Source organism: Protomyctophum parallelum (assembly GCF_964188405.1).
Source record: "Protomyctophum parallelum genome assembly, chromosome: 1".
NCBI lineage: Eukaryota > Metazoa > Chordata > Actinopteri > Myctophiformes > Myctophidae > Protomyctophum > Protomyctophum parallelum.
In genome coordinates this window covers 8,716,494-8,743,271 of record NC_139697.1, presented here as the reverse complement: position 1 = coordinate 8,743,271, position 26,778 = coordinate 8,716,494, and the positions used below count along the sequence as shown (strand labels likewise).

General features: G+C 42.4%; 3 protein-coding genes across 5 annotated transcripts in view; 2 read left to right on the top strand and 1 right to left on the bottom strand.

Annotated features, from left to right (window-relative positions):
• kiaa0319l (KIAA0319-like) overlaps nucleotides 1-3,342 on the bottom strand; it is a 29,133-nt gene extending 25,791 nt beyond the window's left edge. Inside the window, exons 1-3 of one of the 3 annotated variants that reach the window (XM_083764430.1) lie at nucleotides 3,212-3,325; nucleotides 1,777-1,903; nucleotides 213-382 (exon numbers count right to left, since the gene is read on the bottom strand). The gene's annotated coding sequence lies outside the window, so the exon portion shown is untranslated. Of the gene's footprint in view, nucleotides 1-212; nucleotides 383-1,776; nucleotides 1,904-3,207 lie in introns of all 3 variants that reach the window. The other 2 variants (XM_083764429.1, XM_083764431.1) reach the window with 2 other exon arrangements.
• Nucleotides 3,343-4,201: 859 nt separating this feature from the next.
• On the top strand, nucleotides 4,202-9,674 carry ncdn (neurochondrin). Its single transcript, XM_083773404.1, has 7 exons — nucleotides 4,202-4,801; nucleotides 5,082-6,174; nucleotides 6,349-6,518; nucleotides 6,679-6,917; nucleotides 7,208-7,411; nucleotides 7,868-8,010; nucleotides 8,695-9,674. The coding sequence occupies exons 1-7, from the start codon at nucleotides 4,565-4,567 to the stop codon at nucleotides 9,114-9,116; spliced, it is 2,508 nt and encodes an 835-aa protein (XP_083629530.1). The 5' UTR covers nucleotides 4,202-4,564; the 3' UTR covers nucleotides 9,117-9,674.
• A 2,290-nt stretch (nucleotides 9,675-11,964) lies between these two features.
• Nucleotides 11,965-24,166, top strand: tfap2e (transcription factor AP-2 epsilon; the record flags this gene model as incomplete). Its single annotated transcript, XM_083783603.1, has 7 exons — nucleotides 11,965-12,068; nucleotides 13,552-13,998; nucleotides 15,983-16,037; nucleotides 19,304-19,535; nucleotides 21,447-21,565; nucleotides 22,013-22,151; nucleotides 23,905-24,166. Exons 1-7 carry the CDS (start codon nucleotides 12,042-12,044, stop codon nucleotides 24,164-24,166), a joined length of 1,281 nt encoding a protein of 426 aa, XP_083639729.1. The 5' UTR covers nucleotides 11,965-12,041.
• Nucleotides 24,167-26,778: the final 2,612 nt, after the last annotated feature.

Sequence of the window (26,778 nt, the reverse complement as noted above, 5' to 3'; positions counted from 1 at the left end):
GACTCGAGGATAAAAAGTAATGAGAAAATTGAGGACGCCAATTGTGAATTTGTGATTGGCCGGAATGTGATGATGTACAGTATGATGACTTCAATGGGTGTGATTTTCTATGATTTGCTTGCAACTGCCCCATATGACTGCTGATGATGTTCAAAATGCTGGCAATCATGAAACCAAACAAACCATCATGTCCACACAAATGTTCTTTTTACCTTTATCTGGGGCCGGTGTTCTGCGAGGAGATGGCAACAACACAGGTGGTGAGGACTTAGGTTGGCAGGGAGTTGTGGCAAGGTGAAGGGTGAGCACAGGTCAACACCACAGCGCTGGGGAGGAAATTCACCATGGCCGCCTCCTGATTCTGAGCAATTCAGGTACCAGTCTGAACAGAGGGAAAGAGAACATTATATAAAGTATGACACCTAATTTAATGATATACTGTATGGATGATTTAATAACTGTTGTTATTGTTTACAGACTACAGTCTCTGCACTGTTCTCGCGGTGTGGGTGGGAGAGAGTGAGAGAGAAGAAATACAAGCTCTGTGGGAATGAAGCAGCCTTACTATATGCTAGAATTAAACTGCCGTTTACCAAATATTCTGTCTTCCATAGAAGACATCCAGACATAGACTGTCATAGTGATTTCTGATCCATGCTATTAATTACAAAAAGAAAAAAAAGAAAAAAAAACTTTAGCTAATGTCTATTTTAGACTAATATCACATCACATCTCATGTTCAACCATAGTTTAGCTGAACAGCCAATATTTCAGCCAATGTATGTTGTTATTACTTAGTTTTATTCAAACTAACATTTGCATGGGTATTCCTTAGCAAACACTACAGTTTGCATGATTATTTCCTTACCAGACACCATAGTTTGAATCAACTACAATCGAAGAGTAAGAGATGAAAGAAGAAGGAAATAGAGACAAGGAGATGTGACAGGTGCTCACACACACATAGCTCCACTGTACAAAGGTCATTGTCATTTCTACAGCAGTGACGACAGCATTTAATATCTCTGTGGCTCAAGGCATCTATTCTCAGAGCAATAATTATACTGTAGCCCAAAGCAAGGTGAAACATAGTACGTTTCATATGAGTATGCTAATTATGATGAAGACACATTTTGAAGTATCAGACTTGGTGGGTAAACCAGCCAGAGGACAGCACAAAGAGAATTTAAGATGTAACCTAGATTAGGCACATTGTATTGTTATTTAACATGATATGACAGTACAGAGCTGAACCAAGAATTCACAACAGCGAATACCCGTTTTCATTTCCCACCGTCCCTGTGGGTACAAACGAGACTCAGACGTCAAGATTATAAGCACAAGCCATCGTGACACATTGTGAGTTGTAGCCAGGTTTGCTTATTTTCACAATTTCTAAAAGTTTTTTGAAAGATTGTGAAAATGTTGCAGGGGAAATTTAAATATCAGTAAAGCTGTACTGTGGGCCATTAGCAATTGCAAATAGAGGTGAACAGAGGTACTGCACATTTTCTCCCCTCAACATGCTTGAGAATTCTCAAGCACGTTCTTGCAGGAAGCATGGAAAAAAGAGAGCAGCCAACACATGTCCTAGGACATTCTGTCCAGCAATTTAGCAAAACTGTTTTTTCCACAGTAGACCTGAGAGAATTTTTAGGAATAAAGCTAAATCTATACTTTCAAGAGCTTGTTAAATGCAGAGGTGTTTCAAACAGTTGAGAATGTCAACATGACAGCCACACAGGCAAAATTCACCAACATACTCTCCAAACAAACCTGCGAGTTGTCACTTGGGTCTGCATTCCTTTACACAGGTGCATGAGTCCAATCCACCTATCTTCTGTCATCAATAGTTGAATCAATAGTTGAATCCCAAACACAACACAGTGATAGCTGTCACCACCTGTCCAACGGTGCAACAAAGCAATTCCCAGGAAAAGAAGACGGAAGAAGACGTGCTCAATCACACTTACCTCCCAGCAAAAGCAACTAGACTGGTTTGCATATTTAATGTGCAACGTGCCCCGTGGCCGGTCGAGATTTTGGGTTACCGTATGTTTACAGCTGCTGAGAGAGAACAGGTGGTTCAAACACACACACTCTCTCTCTCACACACACCTTATAGTAACCTGGGCTGATGACAGCTGACAGCTGATGACAGGGTTTTCAAATGCAACATTTCCAAGTCCCCAAATTAATGACCAGGTCCATTGCCTCCGGGACAATTTCCTCTCTCTGTTTCTTCCCTCTCTTTTCTTCCAGTCAGAGTCGACTAATCAAAAGCACACAGTCAGTGCTCTGTTGGTTTGTACTAGGCAGACAGGTCTGAGGAGGGCTCTCTCAAATTACACAATGCTACCTACCCCCACAGTCAGTACATCTGGCCCCCTGTGTCTGTGGCCCTTCCCCTGATGACAAACCTAGTAGTATATCCTACTGTATTGAATAAATAAGTAAAGCCCCTGTAATATGCAATCTCTCAATATGATATGTAATGTAAACCACAATGATTTAATAATAATGTCATAAGCCAAAGATGCCTAAATGCTTACAACAAAACCTCATTCTAAACCTCATTCTACCTCATTCCAAAGTTGTGAGAAGCAATTCCATTGTGCTTTAGCAGTGAATATAGCAGGCTACTACTGTACCACACAAATTACAATCCTTTGGAGGATAATTTCATTCAAAATGGTGGGTGGGTGGTTCATACATTATGAAGCTTACTATAGTCTTGAGGTAAAGAGGGAGAGATTTATTTGGCTGTGAAGAGATTAGGCCATTCAGACGAATCTCTCTAAGCCTGGCTGATGCGACGCGTAGCATTGTGGATCAGTTATTTTGGCCAAGCCAGCGACAACATCACCGATCACACTGAAACCAAGGTTGCGCATCAAGCGAACAGCATAAGCACAACATATGAACGAGTGCAGTGAGTGAAGCCGGATCAACCAATCAACATACATGACGACACTATATGTCGACATGCATATCCGCTCACATATCAGTAATTCAAATGAGCCGATCGAGGACGACCAGTACATTAGATAATAACAGGTTATTTACATGGGCCTATCGTGTAGTATCAGTATCACCCTGGGGCTAACAGCTGTCGGCATCGCCAGCTAAAGTCATGCAGATTACGACGGAGGAGCACATTTATTATAACCGTATCAAAGCTAAAGGCGTATACATGAATGTCCTTACTTACATGAATTACACAGCCAGCCTCACAGCGGCTCTTTCTTGATAACCAGTAGCGTTGAGTTAGGGTTTGTTGATGTGCCAGCCATCATGCAGCCCAGCTGATGTGTGTGTGGTCACTGTGGTGGTGGTGCCTCCCCTCCTGCGGATTCATGCACCTTCACTCGGATGTAAAAAAAAAAAAAAAAAGAAAGAAAACTCAACATACAATGCAATTAATCTAACTACTTCCGTCTGGCGCCTCCTGCTGTCAATATTGAGTATGTTTCTCCACCGGATAGTAGTACATACGGAGTAGTACGTGACGTAATAGAAATATGTAACTGTTGCATTTCACTGTCATGTCGTGAGACGTGACACAACGGCTGGCATATTGTGCGGGATTCAACGTTCATGGATGGAAACCTGCGTATGAAATAAATTAATATCATGAGGTTTGGTTTCAAAACAGCAACCAAACCAACCAAAATGGCGTCGTCGCTTGTCCTAAAACCGACGTTCTGATTGGCTCATAGATATCTGTGGATCACGTCCATTGGGTGGAACAGCAGAAGTGGGACGTCACTAAAATAACTGATCTACAAGCAGCTGATTAGATCCATGATTTCATGTACCGGTATTTGTATTCCAAATATTTATTATATACAAAATATTTAATTAATTTAATTATCATCCGTGTTGTGAATTGAAAATGGATGATGACGTAAACAAGTCTTTAGTGCTTTTTTCTGGTTTCATCCTCTGAGCAGATTTTGTATTGACCTGTACTTTCGTTGGGTTAAATGTTGCCATTCTGTCAATACAAATTTCAATCAATCAATCAAAACCATTGCTCTAAAGCTGGGGAAACTCTTGGAGTATATTAGGGAAAACTGTGCAAAAAGAAGACAAATCAGAAGACGTCCAGCAGTGGGCGGTAATGCCACATCCTGGAAATAGGATTGTTATTTTAGAAGAAGAAAGAAAAGCTTCCAGTTCCTTCCGGAAAGTGCCAGCTCGTTCTGCGTGGGTGGGACGTCACGTTAAAGAAGAGTGCCGGGCTGTTTACTGTAGTTACATTGGTTTGATAGGTTACTTTGCGAAAACCTACGAACCCCGTGGGACGTTTTTTTTTTATTGCAATAAATCGAATAGTAAACAGCAAAGAAGTGGGCTTTACCAACAACATCAGAGGCATTCAGTGGGTTAGCTTACTACTAGAGCTAGCCTGCGTACACTACAGTAGGTTACACATGGCACCGTGGCAAGTGAAAAATACCATGCCCCTGAATATCACCTTGTTGTAACCCACCGGCTTTCAGGGTTGTTATTTTGATCACATAGCATTAATAATACACACAGTAAATAAACCTCGGTTATAATGACTGAGTTCGCCGGATCCATCCCTGTGCTGAGCGACGAGGATGACTCCAGCAGCAGCGGCAGCAGCGGCAGCAGCCACCAGCCTGGGAAAGAGACCCAGGACGAGGAGGGAGAGCCAGAGGGTGAGGGAGCCGGGCACGGTTTGACTGCTGCCCAGACAGAGGTGCTGGAGAGATGTCTTCATGCTCTTACCACCGCTAAAAACGACAGCCACACACTGGCTGCTCTTCTTCTGGTAAGCCTGAATCTTGTGGTAATAATTGAAGTATTTTAGACCCAGGCCAGCATTTGTGTGTATATTGACATTGTATAACTATATTCTGTGCATTTGGAATAGATCACTGCCTAGATGGGGTTAGTGAGAGTTGGATGTATATTGGCTCACTCCAGACACTAACAGCAACAATGCTATTATTGAGCTACAGTATCTGGGTATACCATATATTGCTCTGCTGTCAAAAAAAGGTTATAGTATATTGTTCTAAAATGATTATTTTCTTAACTTCTTTTGGCAGATTACTCGTTTGTGCCCAGCAAACCAACTTGACCAGCCCACTTTGAGACGTATCTTTGAGGCGGTTGGTCTTAGTCTTCCAGCTCGGCTCCTCGTGACGGCAGTGAAGGGGAGTGAGAGCGCCCAATTGCCCCCAGAGGAGCTTGTTAGCCTGGGCACGGCTCTGCTGGCTGCGTTGAGCACAGAACCAGACATGGCTTCCAACCCACAGCTCCTCACCACAGTACCGCTACTGTTGGGAATAATATCTGAGGGTCCCACGTGGAACCAACAGAAACAAGAAGGCCAGGCATTCAACCAGTCCAGCCATGAGATGAAGACAAATGCAGCACACTCAGGGCAGAGTCAAAATATTGAGGTCCAGTCAGCAGATGTTCCCAGCACAACAAATGACCAGGCTAAACCAGAAAATAAACCAGTGTTGGAGAGAGAGGACAGTGAGAGATGCAATGTAGAAGAGAATGTTACTTCAGTGGCTCAAAAATCATTACCGTCCTCCAAGCTTGATGAGGCCTTGGCTGCTGACTGCTACCAAGTTTTGACTGCTGTATGTACTTTACCCAGGGGTCCTGACCAGCTCTTAAACAGGGGTGCTATCCCTGCTCTGTGCCAAGCACTGGAACAAAACCAGACTTTGAGCCAGGAGAGGGGTGTTGCCTTGCTGGGCAGCCTTCTTTCGGGAAAAACAAGATACAAAGTATGGCGTAAACACCCTACTGAAATGCTTGCTCTACTAGGTAGGGTCGCCAAAGAGTTCTGCCAAGCCAAAGACCAGGATCGGCTGGATATGTGTGACAGGTTGTTGCAGTTCCTACCCCCACCAGGAGGAGTGACGGCGACTGATGAGCTGAAACAAATTGTATCAAGTCTATGGGTTGTGTTGAGACCGATAATGCAAGCCAAGTTGACGCCTAAACATATAGGTTCAGTATTGGTCCTCAGTGCATGTCTTTTGGATTTGTATGGGTGGGAGTCGGCAGGACCGCCCAAGTTCTGTTGCTTGCTGGTCAACCGGGCTTGTGTGGAAGTTCGAATGGGCTTGGAGGAACCACCTGGAACTGAGCTGAGCCCCGAGCTGCAGCAAACACTCACTGGTACTATTTTTTTTTAAATACATTATAATAAATACTTATTATAATGTGTCTTAAATGTCATTAGTCCTTACATAATTTAGATGCAATTAACTAATTAATAAAATTAGACTAGACTCTAGTTAAGTTTTATTTTCCCTTTCCTGATTCAAACAAAAATTGTGAATTCACCTTCAGGTTGCTACCGCATCATGGAGGCTGCCATGGAACAGGCCTGTAGTCCGGTGGCCATCAAGCCTGATGCTCCACCACATACTGCTATCTCTGGGCTCAGTCTGCAGCAGAGTAGACAGGTCCTTACGGTGCTGCAAGAGGCCTTCTCTGCAGTAATATACCACCTGCAACAGGTGAGAGGCCTTTTATAGACATCACACCACAACAAACACATTTGCATACCACAATTGAGTTTTCCAAGTTCTCTGTCAACGTAATGTTCATAATTACACCACATATCAGTGGTCACTTTAATCTCTCTCTCTCTCTCTTGCCGACTCTTTTCTCTACAAGGTGGATCAAAGTCGCTATGGTGACCCTTTCATTTTCGCTACATTCCGCTGTCTCTGCTCTTGGCTTGCTGAGGAAACGTCCTGTTTGAAGGAGGAAGTGACTGCCCTGCTGCCATTCCTGGTTGGCTACGCAAGTAGTCATATGCGTGAGGAGAACACGGAGCAACTTCTCTCAAGCTGGATGTCTGAGATGTCTGACCGTGATGAAGATGGGCCTTGGACCGGCAGAGATGCCTTGAGGTAAAGTTTTAGAGGGAAAGATAATTTGTCAGAAGTTGATGTGTAACAATTCAATTACAAATTAGCAATTCCACAAACGGAGAATAAGTGAACATAATTACAGTGCAATCAAATGGCAAGATCAAGATACTTTTCTTAATATGTGCATTGCTCTCATTCTTTTCATCACCATGCCCATCCTATACCTCATTCTTTCCCATGGTAACTTTGGTGTCTGTCACCTCCCTCGTCATCATACCACATATTATTCCATCCCCTCCCATCATGTCTCTATTGCTCACACTTTCCAGGTATCTCCTCCCAGCTCTATGCCACCTCTCGGCAGAGGAAGGTCCTAGGAAGGTGCTTCTTACCCTGGACACCCCAGCCCTCTTGGCGGACTTCCTGTTACAGGGCTGGAGCTTCCTGAAGGAAAAAGGAGGGAGAGACCACAGCATGGAGACTACCTGCTCGGCCCTCCTTAACTTCACTGTCACTGAGCCTGAGAGAGTCAGGTACTGTATATTATGTGTGCCTGATGAGACCACAGACTTGTCATAGAATTACTAATGAAAGAAGATATTGCAACACAACTAAACCATGGCCATAGAGAATACTTGATTCTGACTAGCTGGTGGATGGGCACTATTGTCAGATAACAACACACCCTTGACCTAGCGGCATTGTCACCGTTCTAAATGAATATGAATAGTAAGAACTGTACTTTATTACTGGTTATTTACACATAAAATGTGGTGTACCAACTATAAATTCTAGGACAATGTTTGTGTACACACACACCAAAAACTGGATATAGAAGGGGCTAGCGCCCCTCAACAAATAACCACGTAATGAATTTCAAAGAACCCCGTGTTTACAGTGCCCTCAGTCATCACAAATCACTTGTAACTTAATAGAAACGAGTTGAATGAAATTCCTCAATGCTATATCAATCTCCTGTGTTTACATAGGAAGGACGCATGTTTCAAAACGCTTGAATCGCTTCTGGATGAGGCTCTTCCTGTTTTGGTGCATAAATCCCGCCTCTTGGTCCTAGCAGCCAATTTCTGCACTCTGGGGCTGATGATTGGCAGGCTCAAACCAGCTCCATCAGGTGAGTTTATATTGGTTTTTGGTATTTAATAAAATTCATATTTACGTTTTGAATGGTGATTAGTCAGTTCAGATTTTTGGACTGTAAGAAATACTTGTCATTAATATAATGGTTGCAAAGGTATTCATTGATTGCCTGAGCCCAATGGTGGGGGTACTGGTTTGGTTTTGGTGAATATTAAGTAGTTCCGGTCATTTGGTGGGGATCTGGGGGCCACTCATAAAAATAAAAAATTATCCACAAAACTAGCATCATTTGTATTGTTGACCAGACCTATTTCTACCATATACCATATATTGTCGCAACAGAAGAGTGTGCTTTACTGTCATTATTGTCACTTCAGTCAGATAACTAACAAATTGATTTAACCAATATTTATTATAGAATCAATACAAGTGTGCATATGATATATTATCTTGGCGTTCGGCTCTGCTGCAATTTACTCCCTGCTCGGCACAATTAAACATAAAGAGCCATGGGGAACAGAAATAACAGAGCCCACCGGTGGTGCTGCCACATCAGCAAACACTGTATTTACCCACATAGAAATGCAGCATATTAACCCCTCCAATACATTAATGTCCCTTGAGCATAGCATGAACCCACTCGAGTATACCTGACTGAACTAACTCTGCAAGCTACATATCATTTCAGTAATATCTAATTCTGTGTTATGTGTTCCAGCCCCAGTGGAACCAAGCCAGAGGCGTTTTTTCTCTGTGGCTCTACGGTTCCTTCATGGTGCCCTGGACTCTGGCTCAAGCCCTGGCCCAGTAAAAGTGAGTGCCGGCTGGGAGGAATGGTGGGAAGACGCTGGGGAGCTCTGGAGGTTGGGTCTGCAGGCCCTTGGAGGTTGTGTTCGGGCTCAGCCCTGGATCATTGCCCTAGTTAAAGAGGAGGGTTGGCTGAAAAACACGCTCACCATGTTGGAGATATGTAGCGCACTACCTGACCCACACACGCAGGCGGCTCTAGAGGAGGCTCTGTGCGCCATGGCAGAGCAGTGCTCGCTCTGTAAACAGGAGATTAAAGTCAGTATGGTGAAACATGATAAGGGGGCTTTGAGTTGTATGGGCAAGCTAAGGAAATCACTTGGACTGAAGTAAGATGGCCGACTGACTTCTGCCGTTGACTATGGATAACATGCTCTTATGGTACACTGTATATTCTGTCTGGGAATATTGTAAATACAGAGAATTTGTAAAAGCAGCATGCACATAAGAACATACTAGGTGGTGGAAGAGATGACACTCAAAACATTACATGTATCAATACACCATTCACAATATCAATGGGGACATTTTCTAGTGCAGTCTAGTTTACTAAAAATGTGAAGATAAAGAGATTTAAAAAACAAAAATCTTGAAGATGGTAAACTATTAATAAAGCAGGGCTCAGCTTAACGCATAAGCAGTAGTGTTAGCATTCAGGATTCATTTTATTCTCTTTCATTTTACTTTCTCCATTCACTCTGCCCAACATATAATCATATGATGTGACTTTAACCATTTCCTCTTTCAACTCTAAGCCCAGGTGTTCTAGGAACCTTCTAATTACAGCAGGATTCTGCATTCAGAATTTCTTGTGCAGGAAATACTTAATATCTACCAAACGGACTGTTTCTATGTATCATAATGTTCAGTCACATGGAATTGATGTGGCATAAGAAATCTGTTAGATGTGAAATGCATTTAATAATAAAGAAATATTTTGTTAAGTCATTGTTGGTCATTGTCGGTACTCGGTAGGCTATGTGTGTGAATGGGTGAATGTAATGCACAATCTCTGTAAAGAGGCGCTATATAAATGCACCATTTACCATTTATTATATTCAAATTTGAAACGACAATACAACATCACTTGTACTGGTACATGCCTTCCAATCAATGTCAAGAGTTTGCCACAGATTTACATCAAATAATACCAATAGTGATGGTACAACACTTTCATGTGGTTGTCATTTGTAGGCAATCATTGGTATCTCAAACCCTAGCCATGGTTCACATGATGCTGACAGTCATGTTTTCAGGCAAGTCTCAAACCCATGACTCAAAGGAGTGCCCAAATCCTATATACTTATGGCACTACTGGCTGCAGACAGTCAAGGATTAAAGTTTAGATGTGTGCTCAAAGATTGATGTCCAAACGTTTTGTTGAACATTCAGTTCAACAAAATATTTATTTCTGTCACCTCAGCATACAATAATATAATAAAAGTCAACAGAATACAGACAACCATGCAGCCCTTAGCAGATTATTCATTACAGATCTTGTTAAATACCTGGGCAACTACTTCTTTTTTTCTTTTTACAGATTGGAGATATTGGGATGAATGAAGCTCATGAATATGATTTCAAATCATTCTTACAAAGTGCAGAAGGCTCTTGGTTTTATTTCATACCACTAGATGGCGTCCCAAACGCTGTTTGGATAATAATGTGCGGCACAAGAGTGCAAATCAAGGAAGATAATTCAGTGTTGCTCACATCATGGATTGTGTTTAAGATTATTCAGAAAGCTATCACACATTCCCATCCAGAAGACTTTGGAAAATGTGCACTTTGAAAATAAAAAATAAAATAGTAGGCTATGTGTTTTAAGGCAAATGAAAATGATGAAGTCCGATCAATCTTTAAATAATTTACTAATTTAATATGAGATATTTTACATCGAATTGTGGTAGGCTATATGTCTGAAAATGTAGGCTACGAGTATAATATACGAGTATAAGTATAGGCTACGACCGTTAAAATGAACACATTTCTATATCCATGCAGTCAAAACTCTTCTATTCTAAAGTTTATACCCCCCCCCTGGATTATTTCACCTCCCGCCCTCACGGTCTCTCCCCCTCCTCCCACCCCAACACCCGTCTTTTTCTTTGTGACTCATACATACTCTCCTGCCTCGTCTCTCAAACTATCTCACTCATCGCTCTACCTTCAGCCTAGCTGTTTCCATCCCACCGCATTAATCCATCTGTTAGTTATAGACATCCAAATCCACCACCAGGCTGACACTAAGCGCAACCATGCTTTGGAAAGCTCGAACCAAGACTGAACCCTATGGCATGCAGGTAAATGACAGTCCATTTTAATTATGAAAATATTGAGCATTGATCATATATTTACTATAACTGAATGTTGTGCTGAAATATACAAAATAGGTTATGCGTAAAAAGCGTAAAAAGTATAGCCTCGAGTCATGGGCATTTTTTTGATATAGGCTGAATAGTTTTGTATATAACCTGAGAGTTGCTCAAACTTTATAAATGGGCCTGTTAGTGGCATTGTATAGTGAATTTGCTGATAATCTGACTGATTCTGAAGATGGGTTGGTTTAATTTTCCATTTAGGGATGGCGGAAGTTTGGATACATTTCCATCTCTAATATTTCATTCAAACTCTCCCTCGCATTTGTCGTCGTCTGTCGTCTGCAAGTTGTGTTTCTCTTTTTAACAATAGAGAAACAGCATTTAAAAAACTCCCACACATATGTTTATTTTTTTTATGTCCAATGTCCATGGTAGGAAATCAGAGTTTAAAGTATATGTTCGTTTGCCGAATATCAAAGTCGCTGAAACTGAAAACCAAGCCTATAACTTTTAAAAGGATACCACCACAGCCTAATCAAAGAAAGGTAGCTATATATAGGTGCATGCAATGCATCATGAATGAAGTTCTGGGTGACTGAATGAATATATCTCTTTAAGAGAAGTGTGCCCCTCGACCCCTCCCCTCATTCTGCTGAGCGCGCACTAAACCTATAAGTAGCGCGCATGGAGAACACCGAGGACACTCTCTGACTGTGCGTCGCAGCAGTGTTCGTTTGACGTTTGTCTATTAACAGAACGTGCGTAACAAACCGAGCTAATTTATCTAAGGAGGAAACTAAATGACATCTTGACGTGTTGCTGCATGGACCGTTCAGCAGACAAACGGACATAACCCGGATTACAACTCCAAATCGTTTGGGTGACATCTCTCAGTCCTATTTTATAGTTGTGAAATTTGGTGTCCACAGTGCTCCAGATGTTAGTCCACACATATTCAGCCATGGTGAGTCGTTAATTATGAGCTTTCATTGGATCATGTTTCCTATATATTGCCCCGCTATTGGGTCTGCTGTTGTCTTCTTCAATTTTCCACTTAAAAACCAAGGGCTCATCGTATGTGACGTTGAATTGACAGTGGCGGCGCCGCTGTTGTCACACTCATCTATATGGGTGTATGCGTAATGTCACAGCGAGGCACAGCGCTGACCATCAAACTGTCCGCTGGAATGGTACTTTTATACGGAAAGTCTGCTTGAACCATTGTGACACTTTGGGGGGGAAGATGATAATAATCGTTTTGGAGTTGTGTCTTGTTGCGCTTCAACTTGTATATAGGCTATAACAGAATGGGTGCTGAATTTTGTTTTGGAATATAAAATAAATACCCGCATAATATAATTAGATATACATTAGCTCTGGTACTATAGTAGACAGTTAATATATTTCGGTGACGATTCATTTAAAAGAATGTGGTGCTTTTATAGTGTCACTGTCACTCACTGGCCGTCCTTTGTTGGCTGTCAGAGGTAATGGACATTGTTCCACCGTAACATCATTGATTCGGGTGACCCAGCTTTAGAAAATCGAAATTTTGCCAGGGACAGTGCGGAAAGAAATGTAGGCTACTGGGTTATATATTATTAGATGTTTGTTGCGCGGTCCTGCTTATAGTTGTGATGCTTTACACACACAAAAAAACTTTTAGGCCAAAAATATTTGGTCAACATTTATTTTGGAGGACTTCGTTTAAAATCCCCTGTGGAATCTTTTGAAGGCGAGTTTGTTGGAACAATTGCACATTATTTACAAATATAGACATAAAATGTCCTTTGTGCGTCTAAAGCAGCTTTATATTTACAGTCCAACCCATCGCGCCTGCAGTGGACGGTGCTGACATGGTGTCGCTTACTGAAAAGTACAGATCTACAATATATTATATAGGGCGGCGACAGGCCGGGTTGTCAGCTTGTAGATCTGTTAGTTGTCGGTGGCCGTGACCTTCCTGACACTGTCGCATAGCGAGGGTGCCAAGGGCACTATAGCTGCCATTACGCATCAAGTTCAAACGCTGTTGCGTTTTCTACGGTGGTGATAAAATAGTTTTAATGCATGGGAATTAATGTTAGCCTGTTCCTTTTATTATATGGTCCAATACTATTTTGTAATGTTTTCGTTATTTGTCCAATATTTATATAGCCACGATGATGAGGCTCGTTTGCGTGGGGTTTAAATTACAGTCAGACCATAACGATATTAGTTTTGTGCAGCTGCACTCAAGACTGATTTTGTGTGTTTTACGCAATGTGGTTATATTGTGAAATGTGTGTATGTGTGTATGTAATATAATATGTGTGTGTTGTGTATGTGTGCATGTGTGCATGTGTGTGTGTGTGTGTGTGTGTGTGTGTGTGTGTGTGTGTGTGTGTGTGTGTGTGCCTTATAAATATAATTGACTTGACTTGATCAACTTTTCTTTGGGCATGCAGGAGCGCGCAGACGGTCTGACCGGCTCGTCGCCGGGCGGCCGTCTCTCCCAGCTGTCCTCCCTCAACCAGTCGGCCTACTCCTCGGCTCCCCCGCTCTGCCACACTCCGGCCTCCGACTTCCAGCCCCCGTATTTCCCCCCTCCGTACCCGCAGTCGTCCCTGTCGTACTCCCAGAGCCAGGACTATTCCCATCTCTCGGACCCCTATCCGACCATCAACTCCATCCACCAGCATCACCAGCAAGCGGCGTGGCACTCGCAGAGGTCGCGGTCCGGCGATGACGGCGGTCTCCTGTCTCAGTCTCACCGGGCTTTGAGCCTCGATCCCCGGCGGGAGTACCCGGGCGTGCCCCGGTTGCTCCACGGCCTCCACGGGGAGGGGGCCGCCGCGCTCGGGGACGGCCCTCTCGGGATGCACCTTGGACATCACGGCCTGGAGGACCTACAGGTGAGTTGGCTTTTGGCGTATAGCTTTGTGTCTATAGGATCAGATCACCGTGCGTCAGTCACCATTCACACGCACACATGAATAGCTGGAGTCCCCATGGGAACCATGCATCTTTAGCCTTGACATGATTCGCTCTGCAACCATATTGTTCGATATAATAATTCAGAATCGACTTTATTGCCACGTCACATTCACAGGTATTATTAGCTATAAGGTGCAATCAATATATTAATGAGCTTGAGAAGTTGAGAGGCCTCATATTTACGTAGGTTATAAGGCCCGGAGGCAGTTATGTGCGAAAACGTTTCTCAATTAATTAATGTCATCATTAATTATAGCTATTAAGCTTTTTTAAATAATTATTGTGAACTGAAAGAAAAGTGACATTTATTTAGAGAAAGAAATATAGCTTATAGCTCTCATTTTATGCAACTTAAAATTTATTTGAAGGGGTTGTTTAAATTGTTAAATTTCAGGATGACTTGTTCATCGGAAATTGCCCGGGTTCATAAAAAAGAGACAATTGTTATACCACCATTAAAATGCTCCTGAATGGCGCTATATAAGCCAATTCAGTTCCAGTTCAATGGAAAGTTGCCATTGGGCCTTTATCTTACAATTGTAAATGCCAACAATTAAGGTCAAATAAACGTGAGTTATTATTTCCATAAATTCGTTTGGGGGAAGAAAAAACCGTAAATATGTTTTAAATTCGAAGTCAGCATTTAATTGAGTGGCTTGTTGAATAAACAATTTCTGCTTTTCCTTAAGCGTCGGCGGCCGGACTGTGACATGATCCAGACCTCTTAGAAACTATTAAGTAAAAGTGATCTTGTCCAAATGTTAGGTTAGGGTAACCCTTTTGCCTTCTGCAAATTTAGCGGAAAAACTGCAACGTTTCAGCAGCAGGTGCAAATGCAGACGTTTGTTTGTTCGCGGCATCCTGCCCCCTGAAAGAAAAGTCCCCGAGACCAATTGATTGTTCTGGCTATTAATGCAGAGAAACCTGACTGAATCAGCAGGCATGGAGTCATGGCATGTCGCTGCTAAACGCCCCCTCTCTTAACAAGGACCTTTATTTGATTAATGGATTAATATGCCTTGTGTTTGAACTCCTCTTATATGAATTCGCCACAAATGAGACACCACTCGCAACATTGTATCCTTTCTCCATTCAGGACAAATATGTAGCCTGCCAATAGTAATGGTGAGCTAAAAAAAAAAGAAAAGTGGATTGCTATTACTAGCCATAGAATTACTATTTATTATAATACATGTTGTCCATGTAATTTATTATATTTTTGTGAATTATGCAATTTGCATAGGATCACAACAATTTTTTACATTTGGGTCTATAATTTATTTAAACAGGGAAAGCATATATTATATAAGGTAAATGTTAATGCTTGAATTTATAAAACAGAATATAAACAAAACTGATAAAAAGTTTAATTAATAAAGCAATTCAAACTGCAAAAATTTAAATGCTTTCACATGCATATTAATGAAGAAGAGTCTATACTTCATTTGGACATTTCTCCTGCTGAAATCTATCTGAAACTAATGTGCCTCCAGACAGTTTTGCCTTTTGCATTTTCAGCAGCCCTACAGTATACAGTGTTACTATATTATGTTTTGTCAGCCATGCACAACAACAACCAATAGTTTCATACATTGCACTCTTGGCCATATAACTCTCACAGGCCCTTGCTTTCAAACTCATTATAAACCCAAATTAATGCAATCAAAATTCAAACTGAACCAGAAATCAAAATGAAACAACACTTTGTGCTATCATTGACTCAGGCGTTAATTTCTCATGGCACATGACTGGAGTATATATGGAAGGCTATGGCTGGAACGGAGGCTAAATGGAAGGCCTTTAATCACGTCTTGGCCTGCAGAGAGACAGCTTGTGTATTGCTTTGAGGCCAGTGAATAAATGATAGTCAGTGTCTGTATATGCTGTGTGTCCCTGATGCAGGGGATGGAGGAAGGATCAGCCCTGGGCATCCTCGACCACTCCGTCATTAAAAAAGGTAAGGAATGGAAGGGCTATATTGTGTGTGTGTGTGTGTGTGTGTGTGTGTGTGTGTGTGTGTGTGTGTGCGCGCGCGTGAGAGATTGTACATACAGTACATGCTGAAGGGGGTTGGTGTTTAGGGAAGGGTGCACTCCAACACCAGTCTCTGTCATGTGCGCACACACGCACGCACGCACGCACACACACACACGCGCGAGCGCACGCACGCACGCACGCTATAAATAATTCTGTTTTGCTATTTCATTTGAAGTCAAGAAGTCCTCTAATACTCGGCTGCAGACTTCACCCTAAAGGCAGTCATTCTTAATGAACTGTTCATGGTCATATGAGAGAGAGTAAAGAGAGATTGAGAGAGAGAGAGAGAGAGAGAGAGAGAGAGAGAGAGAGAGAGAGAGAGAGAGAGAGAGAGAGAGAGAGAGAGAGAGAGAGAGAGAGAGAGAGAGAGAGAGAGAGGAGGGGGGGATTAGAGTGGAAAGAAGTGGGGCATGGAGCAGGGAGGGGAGTGTGATAAAAGAGAGAGTTGTGGGTAAATTTGCAGAGTAGATCACACTATTATTACCAACTCTTTGAGGCATGAGTTCTTTCCCCCATAAGACACAAGGGTACATTTAGAAAATTCAAAATGGGTATAATGCATCAGTGTGAGAACCTTACTCAGCCCCAGACAGCCAAATCGTCCAGTTAACCAAATGACAGGACGCCTTGGGAACTTATTATACAGTGTGGGAAAAAAGTGAGGCGTTTTATTCCCAGATGAGATATCCACTTATCTATCTGAGTCAAAGTGACACCTGGTTGATCTTCCAAAAAAAGAAAAAGACTGTTAACACTAAATCAAAGCATGATTGGTCATGAGTTTGAAGTCCCTGACATTTTTTTTAGACTCTATGAAGCAAAATTCATTGCTGAATTTAAGGTAAAAACAAAAAAGACATGGGTGGGATTGATGATCATCAGAAAGCAGAGATAGGTACGAGTCCAAGAACTGTAAAGGTTTGAATAGATTCTGTCCTACTGTCTTTGTCACTGTATTTCCCCACTAATATTAGCCCCTCAATATTTGAATTGGCACAGAACTAATGCCCTGTTCCCATGCAGCCATTGTATAATACCAGATGACATAAATGTCACAAACATTCATTCTCATTCTCAAATGAGTCGACTATAATTCTGTTCACCTTTTGCCAAGACAGAGCATACCAATTACAAAAATGTCAGACACAGATTGAAAGGTGTTAAACAGAGAGAGAGAGAGAGAAGTAGACAGAAAGGCAGGCAGGCAGGCAAGGACAGAGACAGACGAAAAGGGTGGGATGGAAAAAAAAAGATAAATAGTGAGAAATGTAAGGAAGAGTCAGGGAGAGAGTCAAGATATGAGAGAGGAGAGAGAGAGAGAGAGAGAGAGAAACAGAAAGAGAAGAGAGAAAGTGAGGCAGAGAGAAAGAGAGGGATGACAAAAGACAGAATTGACTGGAGGCCCCACTCTTGCTCTGTGGTCTGACTGGCTGCTATGAATGATGGGATTGTGAGAGAGCCCCTCTGTCCGGGAATCTGTGCTGCCTTCAGTCACAGTAGGGCGCCGCGAGCAGGCCCAGCACCGCCCACGGACAAGGAGCGGAGAGCCAGCCACACAGCTGACAGTGGTACAGATAAAACACAAGTATAACTGCACCAGTGACTGGCGGAGAGTGAGGGGAGCACAAAAGAAACAACAGAGTCAAGGGGATCAGAGAATGAGAGGCTGGAAAAATATTTGATGTTGCATAGAGGCCTAGAGAGAGACACATTTACAGAGAGAGACAGAATGAGAGAGCGAAATTGACAGTGAGAAGCACGCATGCACGCACGGCACGCATGCACAATTCCATTCAGTCTTCTCGTTTGCGAAGAAGATTCCAGCCCACACACACACATCACACTACAGACCAATACGGGTCAATGTTTACACTCGTCTTAAGACTTTGCAGCATGTAGTGGATATGTGATAACGGACCTGCACAAGCATGAACACAAATGAACCATTTCATAAAAGCTGATGCAACAAATATCTTTGTCACAGAATAAATAATACACAATACAAATCACTAACAACGACTGAATAACAATTTAAATTCATTAAGTTATTTTGTCTGTTTTTTTGTATATCCTTACAATCCGTAACAAGCATAATTAAATTTTAATAATTCAAAATGTGCCTGCTCTTTTTACTACAGTAGTTGTACAGTACGTTCCTCCCCAGTGTGTGTCTGCCTCTCTCTCTCTCTCACGCACGCACGCACGCACGCACGCACGCACACACTCACACTCACACTCACACTCACACTCACACTCACACACACACAGTCATGAAGAAAATTGCACAAAGCGGCAAGAAACTTAATTGTTGTTCAAAAGTTGATCTCAGCAGAAGAAAAGTGGGTGTGAATTGAGCTCTTCCAAGGTGTGAGTGACATAAATCCATGTGAGAAAGTGTGAGTTCAAATGAACCCCGCTGGTTAGACAACAGTATCAACATGTGAGCGTGATCCAGAATTAGAGCTGTTGGCACTGGGGAGAATGGCACTGAATACATTAGTGAGCACCTATAGATGAGCACATGTGTCACATATAAATAACAGCCAACGCTGCTGTCCCCGTTGTGTAAACATGCATTGTTCTGGGTTATGTTACCACCTTCAACCCGACCATTATGTCGGACGTGTCAGGTAAACACGTTAAAGAATTGTGGAAATAGTCAAATAGCCGATCTACAAGCTCAGCTCACAACGCGGCGCATCATGATGCTTTACCAGCATCATACAAATATATAAAATAGGCTTTGTAATATTCATGATGGCCCCTGTCTTCTCTATCTTGATGTTCACATAGTTCCATAGTGACCTATACTGTATGGCTGGTCTGACTCTCAATTCTTAAGTCGCTGCTTTTCTTACTTTGTTTTTAAATCAACTACGCTTCTCAATAATACTCTGTATACAGTTTATGTATCAAGAAACTGTATGTTGCTCCACATCAATTCACAATCCCAAACATGTCAGAGACCCTGAAGGCACAGTAAACTCCCAGTGTTCATTTAATTCAGAAGTGTATATACAGATTGTATCAAATGGACCTAAAGTACTGCTTGCTTGATCAGAAATAATGGCGGCAAATCATCTAAAGTGATTTTCTTTCTCCTCCTATCCCCTCTTCACCTTTGCATTCTCTCTTTTTGTCTCTCCTCTCCCCTCCTCTCTCCCCTGTCATTGTCTCCTACACCAGTTCCCATGCCTTCCAAGTTGAACGGTTCGTCCCTGACGGCCCTATCACTCAGTAAAGAAGGTCTAGGCATGGGATCGGTCTCAAACCCTGCAGAGGTCTTCTGTTCCGTCCCGGGCCGTCTCTCCCTGCTCAGCTCTACATCCAAGTATAAGGTCACCGTAGGGGAGGTCCAGCGGCGTCTGTCCCCTCCTGAGTGCCTAAACGCATCCCTGCTTGGAGGAGTCCTCCGCAGGTGAGGGGAAACGGGAGACGTGAGGGTGCAACTGCATGTATATCTCTGCTGTCGGGAAGAAACCACCTAAAGGTCCCCACACACCAAGCGCGTTTTTCGGATTTTTAGCTGCGTTTCTCAATCGGTTTCCCGAAAAACGTGCCCAGTGTGCAACCACCTTAACTCCAAAGATGTTCATCTTTCACGAAATGAAGAAAACCTTATATTTGTAAAACAAAGCAATACTGTCTCATCAAAGTTGGTATTGTGACTTTATATATTGTCAATTACTTGCATGAGACGGGGAGAGGTTGTGGAGTTAGCTGCTTTAGAAGTTTAGCAAACAATTTGAGGGTCCAATGGAGTTAAGAGGTTTGGTCAGAAGCACTTTTTAATACTTTTAATTGGTTCAATATTTTTTTGAACCAACACATAGACGTAAAGGGTGTTCAATAGCATTGATTTATGAAACAAAAATAAATAAAAACAAAAACCCTCAAAGATAAGGTTAGGTGGTTTCTCTCCGACAGCATGATGGTTTATTAGTGTACAGTATGGCCTGTGTGTGTGCAAAGATATTATGAACCACTTAAACCCATTGTCTGATTGAGTCCCCCAGGGCTCTATACTAGGCTCCTTCCATTTTCCTCTACAATCTACACCAAACCTTTGCAAACAATAGCCAATCTAAACACTATCATCATCATTTTTCGACCACGGTCGAGATCATGGATTTCACAATACCACGCCAGACTTCCCGGTCCTTCATTGCCATCCCCAGTTCCTGCTTACTGAAGCATGTGTCCCTAGCGATGGCATTAGGGAAACGACAGTTTTCTACCTCTGGTCTGCTTTGAGGCAGGATTCCAGAGAAGGGAAGATATAGCCTCATGATCAGCTCTGTAGCAGTGGCCCGGCAAACAGTGTTCTTCTGGATGGGACTATAGTCGGACTAGTCTAAACATGGGGAAGGTTGCCGTATATTAGAGAAGTCGATGGGTGGCTCTTCCAAGAGAGATTTTGCGCTCTCTCTCTCATTAGAAGGCGGTTGTAAGTGCCATCCAGCTGTTTCTCTAATTTCTTTGAAAGTGTCAAAGTCTGTGAGCCATAGAGTAGAATCTAATCTAATCTAATTAAAAACAATAGTGTCCCTATTCTGGGCATATGTCATAATGGGCAAATATTCTGCAAATATAGGCAAACATTTGGCGCAAATAGCTGAAAGAAAAAGAGGTTGTAGATCAGCTATTATCGACAAAATGATAAACCTATAGGATAGACCCCTGGGGGACCCTGGTCAATTAAATATATAGGGTTAAGATATGACTCGTCAGAACTCAAAATGGGTTGTGGGTCAGCATGTGACAAAAGCAGCAATTATAAATTCAATATAAGACACAGCTTCAGATTATAATAATTTTCCAGTTCCAGGTTTTAGTTTTAGAGCACACACTGTTACAACACAGTCTTCCTCCTCAAACACGAATACATTTAATAAATACATAGTAGAGCAATAAGAGTTAGAGAAGATAACACTATACTGCTACCGACAGTGACCATATGGAAACTTCAGCTCCAGTTCACATTCAAATCCAGTTGCCATGTAAGCACAAACAAACACACACACACACACACACACACACACACACACACACACACACACACACACACACACACACACACACACACACACACACACACACACACACACACACACACACACACACACACACACACACACACACACGCACTCTCACACTCACACACTGTATTAGAATTACATTTTACTAGTGCATAAAGGTAATTCGTAAATAAATACATATAAACTGGCAGGCAAGTACAGTATGTGCACGCACGCACGCACACAGCCAGCCACACACACACACACACAGTCTCCTAAAACTGCTCTCTCTGTTTCCTGTCCCCCCTCAGGGCAAAGTCAAAGAATGGTGGCCGCTGTCTGCGGGAGCGTCTGGAGAAGATTGGCCTCAACCTGCCCGCCGGGCGACGCAAGGCAGCCAACGTCACTCTGCTAACGTCTCTAGTAGAGGGTAGGACACCCCCCCTCCTCACACACACACACACACACACACACACACACACACACACACACACACTGAAGATGAGTGACCTCTATACATCTTGACAGCTAGAGACACATAATCACATAGAAATGCACTTGCATGATCAAGCACGAGTAAACACTCAAAGGATGCATGTCCGCATGGACGCACACAACCTTGTACATACATGCACACTGTCACATACGCACACATGTGCGTGCACGTGCACACACACACACACACACGCGCGCGCATGCAAGTCAAGAATGACAGACAAGACGTATGAAATGCACTCTCACTGTCTCTCCTGATAAACCGATTTACTAGCCTAATTTTACAGACATGACTTGATAAAGTAATTAGCACTGAGCAATATGTTTGAGAACCACTGACTTCATTCTATCCTGCCATGTTTTTTCTTGTTTCTTCCTCTAGGCGAGGCTGTCCACCTGGCGAGGGACTTTGGCTACGTGTGTGAGACTGAGTTCCCAGGCCGAGCCACGGCAGAGTACCTGTGCAGGCAGAGCGAGCCAGACCAGCTGCCCACCAGACGCAGCATGCTGCTGGCCACCAAGTACGTGCCTCATCTTAAACACATTCTGACCTGAGATCAGATTCTAAAAATGTCTTCTACATCCTGACAGTTTTCTGAAAAAGCTATGTTTCTATGTCAGTGGTTCTTTGATTTTTCAAAAATAGCAGAGCTACAAGCTCGTAGCGCGCCACTCGGTGGTGCACTATGAGCTTGTACAGTAGATCTGCTATTTTTCAATAGCTAAAGCATAACATAATGCTAATACCAAAATGGGTTCCCGCCCAAAATTGGTGGTTAAACATATTATAGGGGAATACCACTCATTTTCAACATTGAACTATGTCATTAATATTACTTAGAGTTATTCTGTGGAAATAAAAAAAAGTCCCATAAGAAGAAGGGGTTCTGTTCAGCCTAGAACTGGAGGTCTACAACTTGGGGTCATGTGATCAGTGACATCACATCGGTGTACTCTGCAGGCCAAAGAGTACACCGATGTGATGTCACTGATCACATGACCGCAAGTTCTAGGCTACATAGAAGTCGGGGACCTTTTTATTATTTCCACACAACAACTCTAAGTCAAATTAATGACTCAATGTTGAAAATGACTGGCATTCCCCTTTAAGACCTGAGGGCCGATTCTACAAATGCCTTCTAAATCAGTATAGTTCTCACAGAGAGCTTGTAGATCTGCTATTTTTGCCAAATGTTCCCCTACTATGACATGCTTAGAATATGTGGTTAACTATAAATAAGCTTTGTTTGTTTTCGGGGCCTGGGGCATGGCTTGAGGGGGGTGTCAAGGATCATGTGATATGGTCACTTGTTCAGTGTCAATGAGGGCTGTTAAAAGTGAAAATATAAATCAAGTTTGAAAACAACATTCCAGTGTCGGAGAAAAAAAGTTTTCAAATAATAACCTGCATGGATTTGGTTTAAAAACGGCATAATTTAATTAATATGTGGTGCAAATAATTGAAAAACTACAGCAAATTCTCTTGTTTTAACCACTAGGGATGAACGATTTGAGGGAAAATATCTAATTGTGATGTTTCAGACCAATACTCTGATCTGACTGATTGCTAGTCAATGTGCAATTACATTATTAAATAGGTCCAAAACGGTTTACACTTCAAAATACCCATATTGTATGTTTAGCCCTTTGGCTACTAGTCAGGAATACTTTACATTACTACTGACAAAGTATACAGTTTTCTATTGTTATTTTTGAATAATTACCATATTTCTACAGGCAATATTCAGATCCCAATTATGAAGTAAAATGAACATGTTAATGTAATTTGTACTTAAAAATAAGCTCCAGGCACTACTTTTTAGAAAGACTTATTTCTAATCAATCGACGCCTTCAACTGTATTAAAACACAGTAGGCTACCTTTAACTATTAAAAAGTTGGATTACCTATCTCAAGCAAGTATGATTTGCATTCCATACTGAAATCAATTGAACCCAATGGCTTCTTGTAATGTAATACAAATTCTATACTTTGAGCTAAAGTAAATGAAATTGTATTTGTATTTGGTATACATAAATTAGTGAATATCAGTATACTTTATTCATGGCTCAAACTTCACCTAAAACATAGAATACCATTTCTTTTCACTTTACCAGAAGTACTGTAATAGAAACATTTTTTATTGTTGTTTTGGATTTCCAAGCCTCTGTGATTTGGAAATTGCAGCAGTTCATATTGTCTTATGATTCAGCCCTATACTAAGCACCCTCTCCCTGCTTCCTTCCTTCTCTCCATTCCTCTCTCTCTCTCTTAGGGAGATCTGTAAGGAGTTTCTGGACCTCATGTCACAGGACCGTTCTCCACTGGGCGCCAGCAGACCCACGCCGTGCCTGGAGCCAGGCGTCCAGGCCAGCCTCACTCACTTCAGCATGCTCACACATGGCTTTGGCACCCCGGCGATCTGTGCCGCACTCTCTGCCTTCCAGAGCTACCTGATGGAAGCCATCAAAATGCTGGACAAGGGAGAGGGCGGAGGGAAGAGCCACCACGAGAAGGAACTGAAGCACCGCAAATAAGGAGGTCGATGAAATGGACAGACGTAGAGGTCAACATCAAGGAGGGACGGAGAAGTCGGGAGACAGGAGGGGACAAGCAGACACGTGTCCCTCTGTGTCATCGTGTCTGCCCTCCTTTGATTTCTTTCTAAAGGAAAAAAGACAGAGACCTTTGCCTCCCAGAGCCCCTGCAGCCTCTTGCTGTTGAGAGACAGAGAGCAGGGAAGTATGTTTTTTGTGCTGTTATGTCAGCCCTTCCCTCGCTCAAAAATGACGCATGGACCTCTGTCAATAGCCAGTTTGTGTGATGGCATATACTGTACCACCCTGTGGGCAAAAAAAAAAAAAAGACTCTTCGGGATGAATTTCTACGTATGGCTATGTTTTTCTGTTTAATTTTTGTTGTTCCATATGGTATTTTGACCTGTGTTCTCACAAGTCACAACCCCTTCCTTTACTCATACACACCCTTTGAACTGAGCGCGACCGGGAGCTCTCAGTGCGTGAGAAGCCATATCCAAGACGACGAGTCAACAACATGCTCTTTGCTCCTCTGGAACGTTGGAAGAGTTCTAACTCAGTGGTTCTCTCTCAACCTGTGGGTCGGGACCCCGTCCACGAGAGGGGTTTTTAACCCATTCTGACCTGAGATCAGATTCTAAAAATGTCTGTTTGAAAATGACAGTTTTCTGAAAATGTTTCTATGTCAGTCGTTCTTCGATTTTTCAAAAATAGCAGACCTACAAGCTCGTAGCGCGCCACTCGGTGGCGCGCTATGAGCTTGTAGATCTGCTAAAGCATAACATAATGCTAACACCAAAAGGGGTTCCCGCCCAAAAGGAAATGAAAAAGTGGCAAACATTGTGAAAATAGACGATCTACAAGGCGTCATTTTCACAATATTTATCTGTGGGAAGTTGGGAACTGAGTCAAACTATATACATGCCTCAATTCCAAGTGCTTGTCAGGGTGGAGGATCCCCAGTTCTAATATGATTATTCTGGGCAGCGTTGCGGCCTGAAAAGGTTGAGAAGCACTGTTTTAACTCCACTGATGTGATGAGCAGTGAAGTGGGTAAATGGTTTTCTAGTTATAAATTATGTGGGAGGGGGGTTCGAGTCAAAGGCAGCTAAATGAGACAGGTGTTTTTCTTTTCTTTGCTGTTATTTAATTTAATTTATTTTTTTAAGTGAGTAGGGATAAGTGTCGGTAACTTACAAAAATAATGTAAATCATTTTGTACTTCTGTGTATGTTTATTAATGTTATTACTGTTATTATTATTGTATTACGGCATAAATGTAATATATTATTAAAGAATTAACAGCTGATAACAACCGTGTGAATGTTATGGTCCACGGATGCTACTAATATGCATCGGGAAATAATGTGGACGATCTATCCAGCATGCAGCACCTTCCTCCTGAGTTACAATGGGTGACAGAATAAGAACACCTAATGGCATTGTATCACAAAACACAAAGATGACAGCAGGCCATTGTATTTAATTTATCATGTTGCAATCATAAATGGTTACACAAAATCATTCACCAGATTGGCATGTCTCCAATCTGCCTCTCTCTGACTGACACACACACACACACACACGCACACACACACACACACACACACACAATCACACTTAAGAGAAAATAATAATTACTGATGCAACCGTGCATAGCCCAAGGGACCACTCAAGATTCAGAGCCCATTTACGCAGGACCCCATTGGGGTTGGAGTCATCCCTAGTGAGACACTAGCAGCAGCAGCACACTGTGACATCCAGGCAGGCAACAGCAGTAACAACGTCAACGGCCCTGAACATTGTACCTGGGAGACGGAGTGATCCTCATCACACAATAAACAGAGTAGCTCAGGTCCCTCTCAACCCATCTGTTATATTGTTACACAATGTGTTATTTTTTTAGCTCTCTCCGACTGCGCATGCACACACACACACACACACACACACACGTAGTTCTTTGTATAACCAGGATAATATACAATTAGAGTTTTCCGTGAACTACACACACTCTTTAATTTTTTACTTGTGCTACTCTTTACCTCCTTCGCTTTCTCCATCTCATCACCCCAGGTGTCAATTCCTCCCGTACCGTTATCATCTCCCATTCTGAAACCTACCTATACCCCACCCTATCCCTCTCTTCTCTCTGCCTCCCTCCCTCCTAACACTGACACTCAGCAGGGCTGCTCCCCATCGCTCTGTGCCTGCAGGCAAACATATGCTGCTCTTCCCGTCAGATTCCGGTGTGTTTGGGAGAGTAGGGATTGTTTAATGTTTATTAATCACCTGTCTGTGGTGGGGAGGGGAGACCCCCCCGGGCCCCCCCCACCCAACACACATTCTCGGGAAGTGATACAGGTATACTATACTACACTACACGCATACACACAGGAAGTGATACAGACCCCCACACACTGGAAGACATATAGGGGTGTAAAGGAACATGTATACACTTACACCTAGCTAACAGTACACACACACACGCACACACTTTCTCGCTTGCTCACACAAACAGTATTATGGTGTTGATGCTCTGAATCTGGTCCAGTGTACAGAAGAATAAAAAGTTGATATATAAATATATATTGATACACTTGAATCACCCAATT

Bases quoted from the DNA above. Each gene is read 5' to 3' on its own strand.
- ncdn (XM_083773404.1), top strand. From the start codon at position 4,565: ATGACTGAGTTCGCCGGATCCATCCCTGTGCTGAGCGACGAGGATGAC. The intron at 4,802-5,081 runs GTAAGCCTGAAT...TTCTTTTGGCAG, and splicing joins CACTGGCTGCTCTTCTTCTG to ATTACTCGTTTGTGCCCAGC. The intron at 6,918-7,207 runs GTAAAGTTTTAG...CACACTTTCCAG, and splicing joins ACCGGCAGAGATGCCTTGAG to GTATCTCCTCCCAGCTCTAT.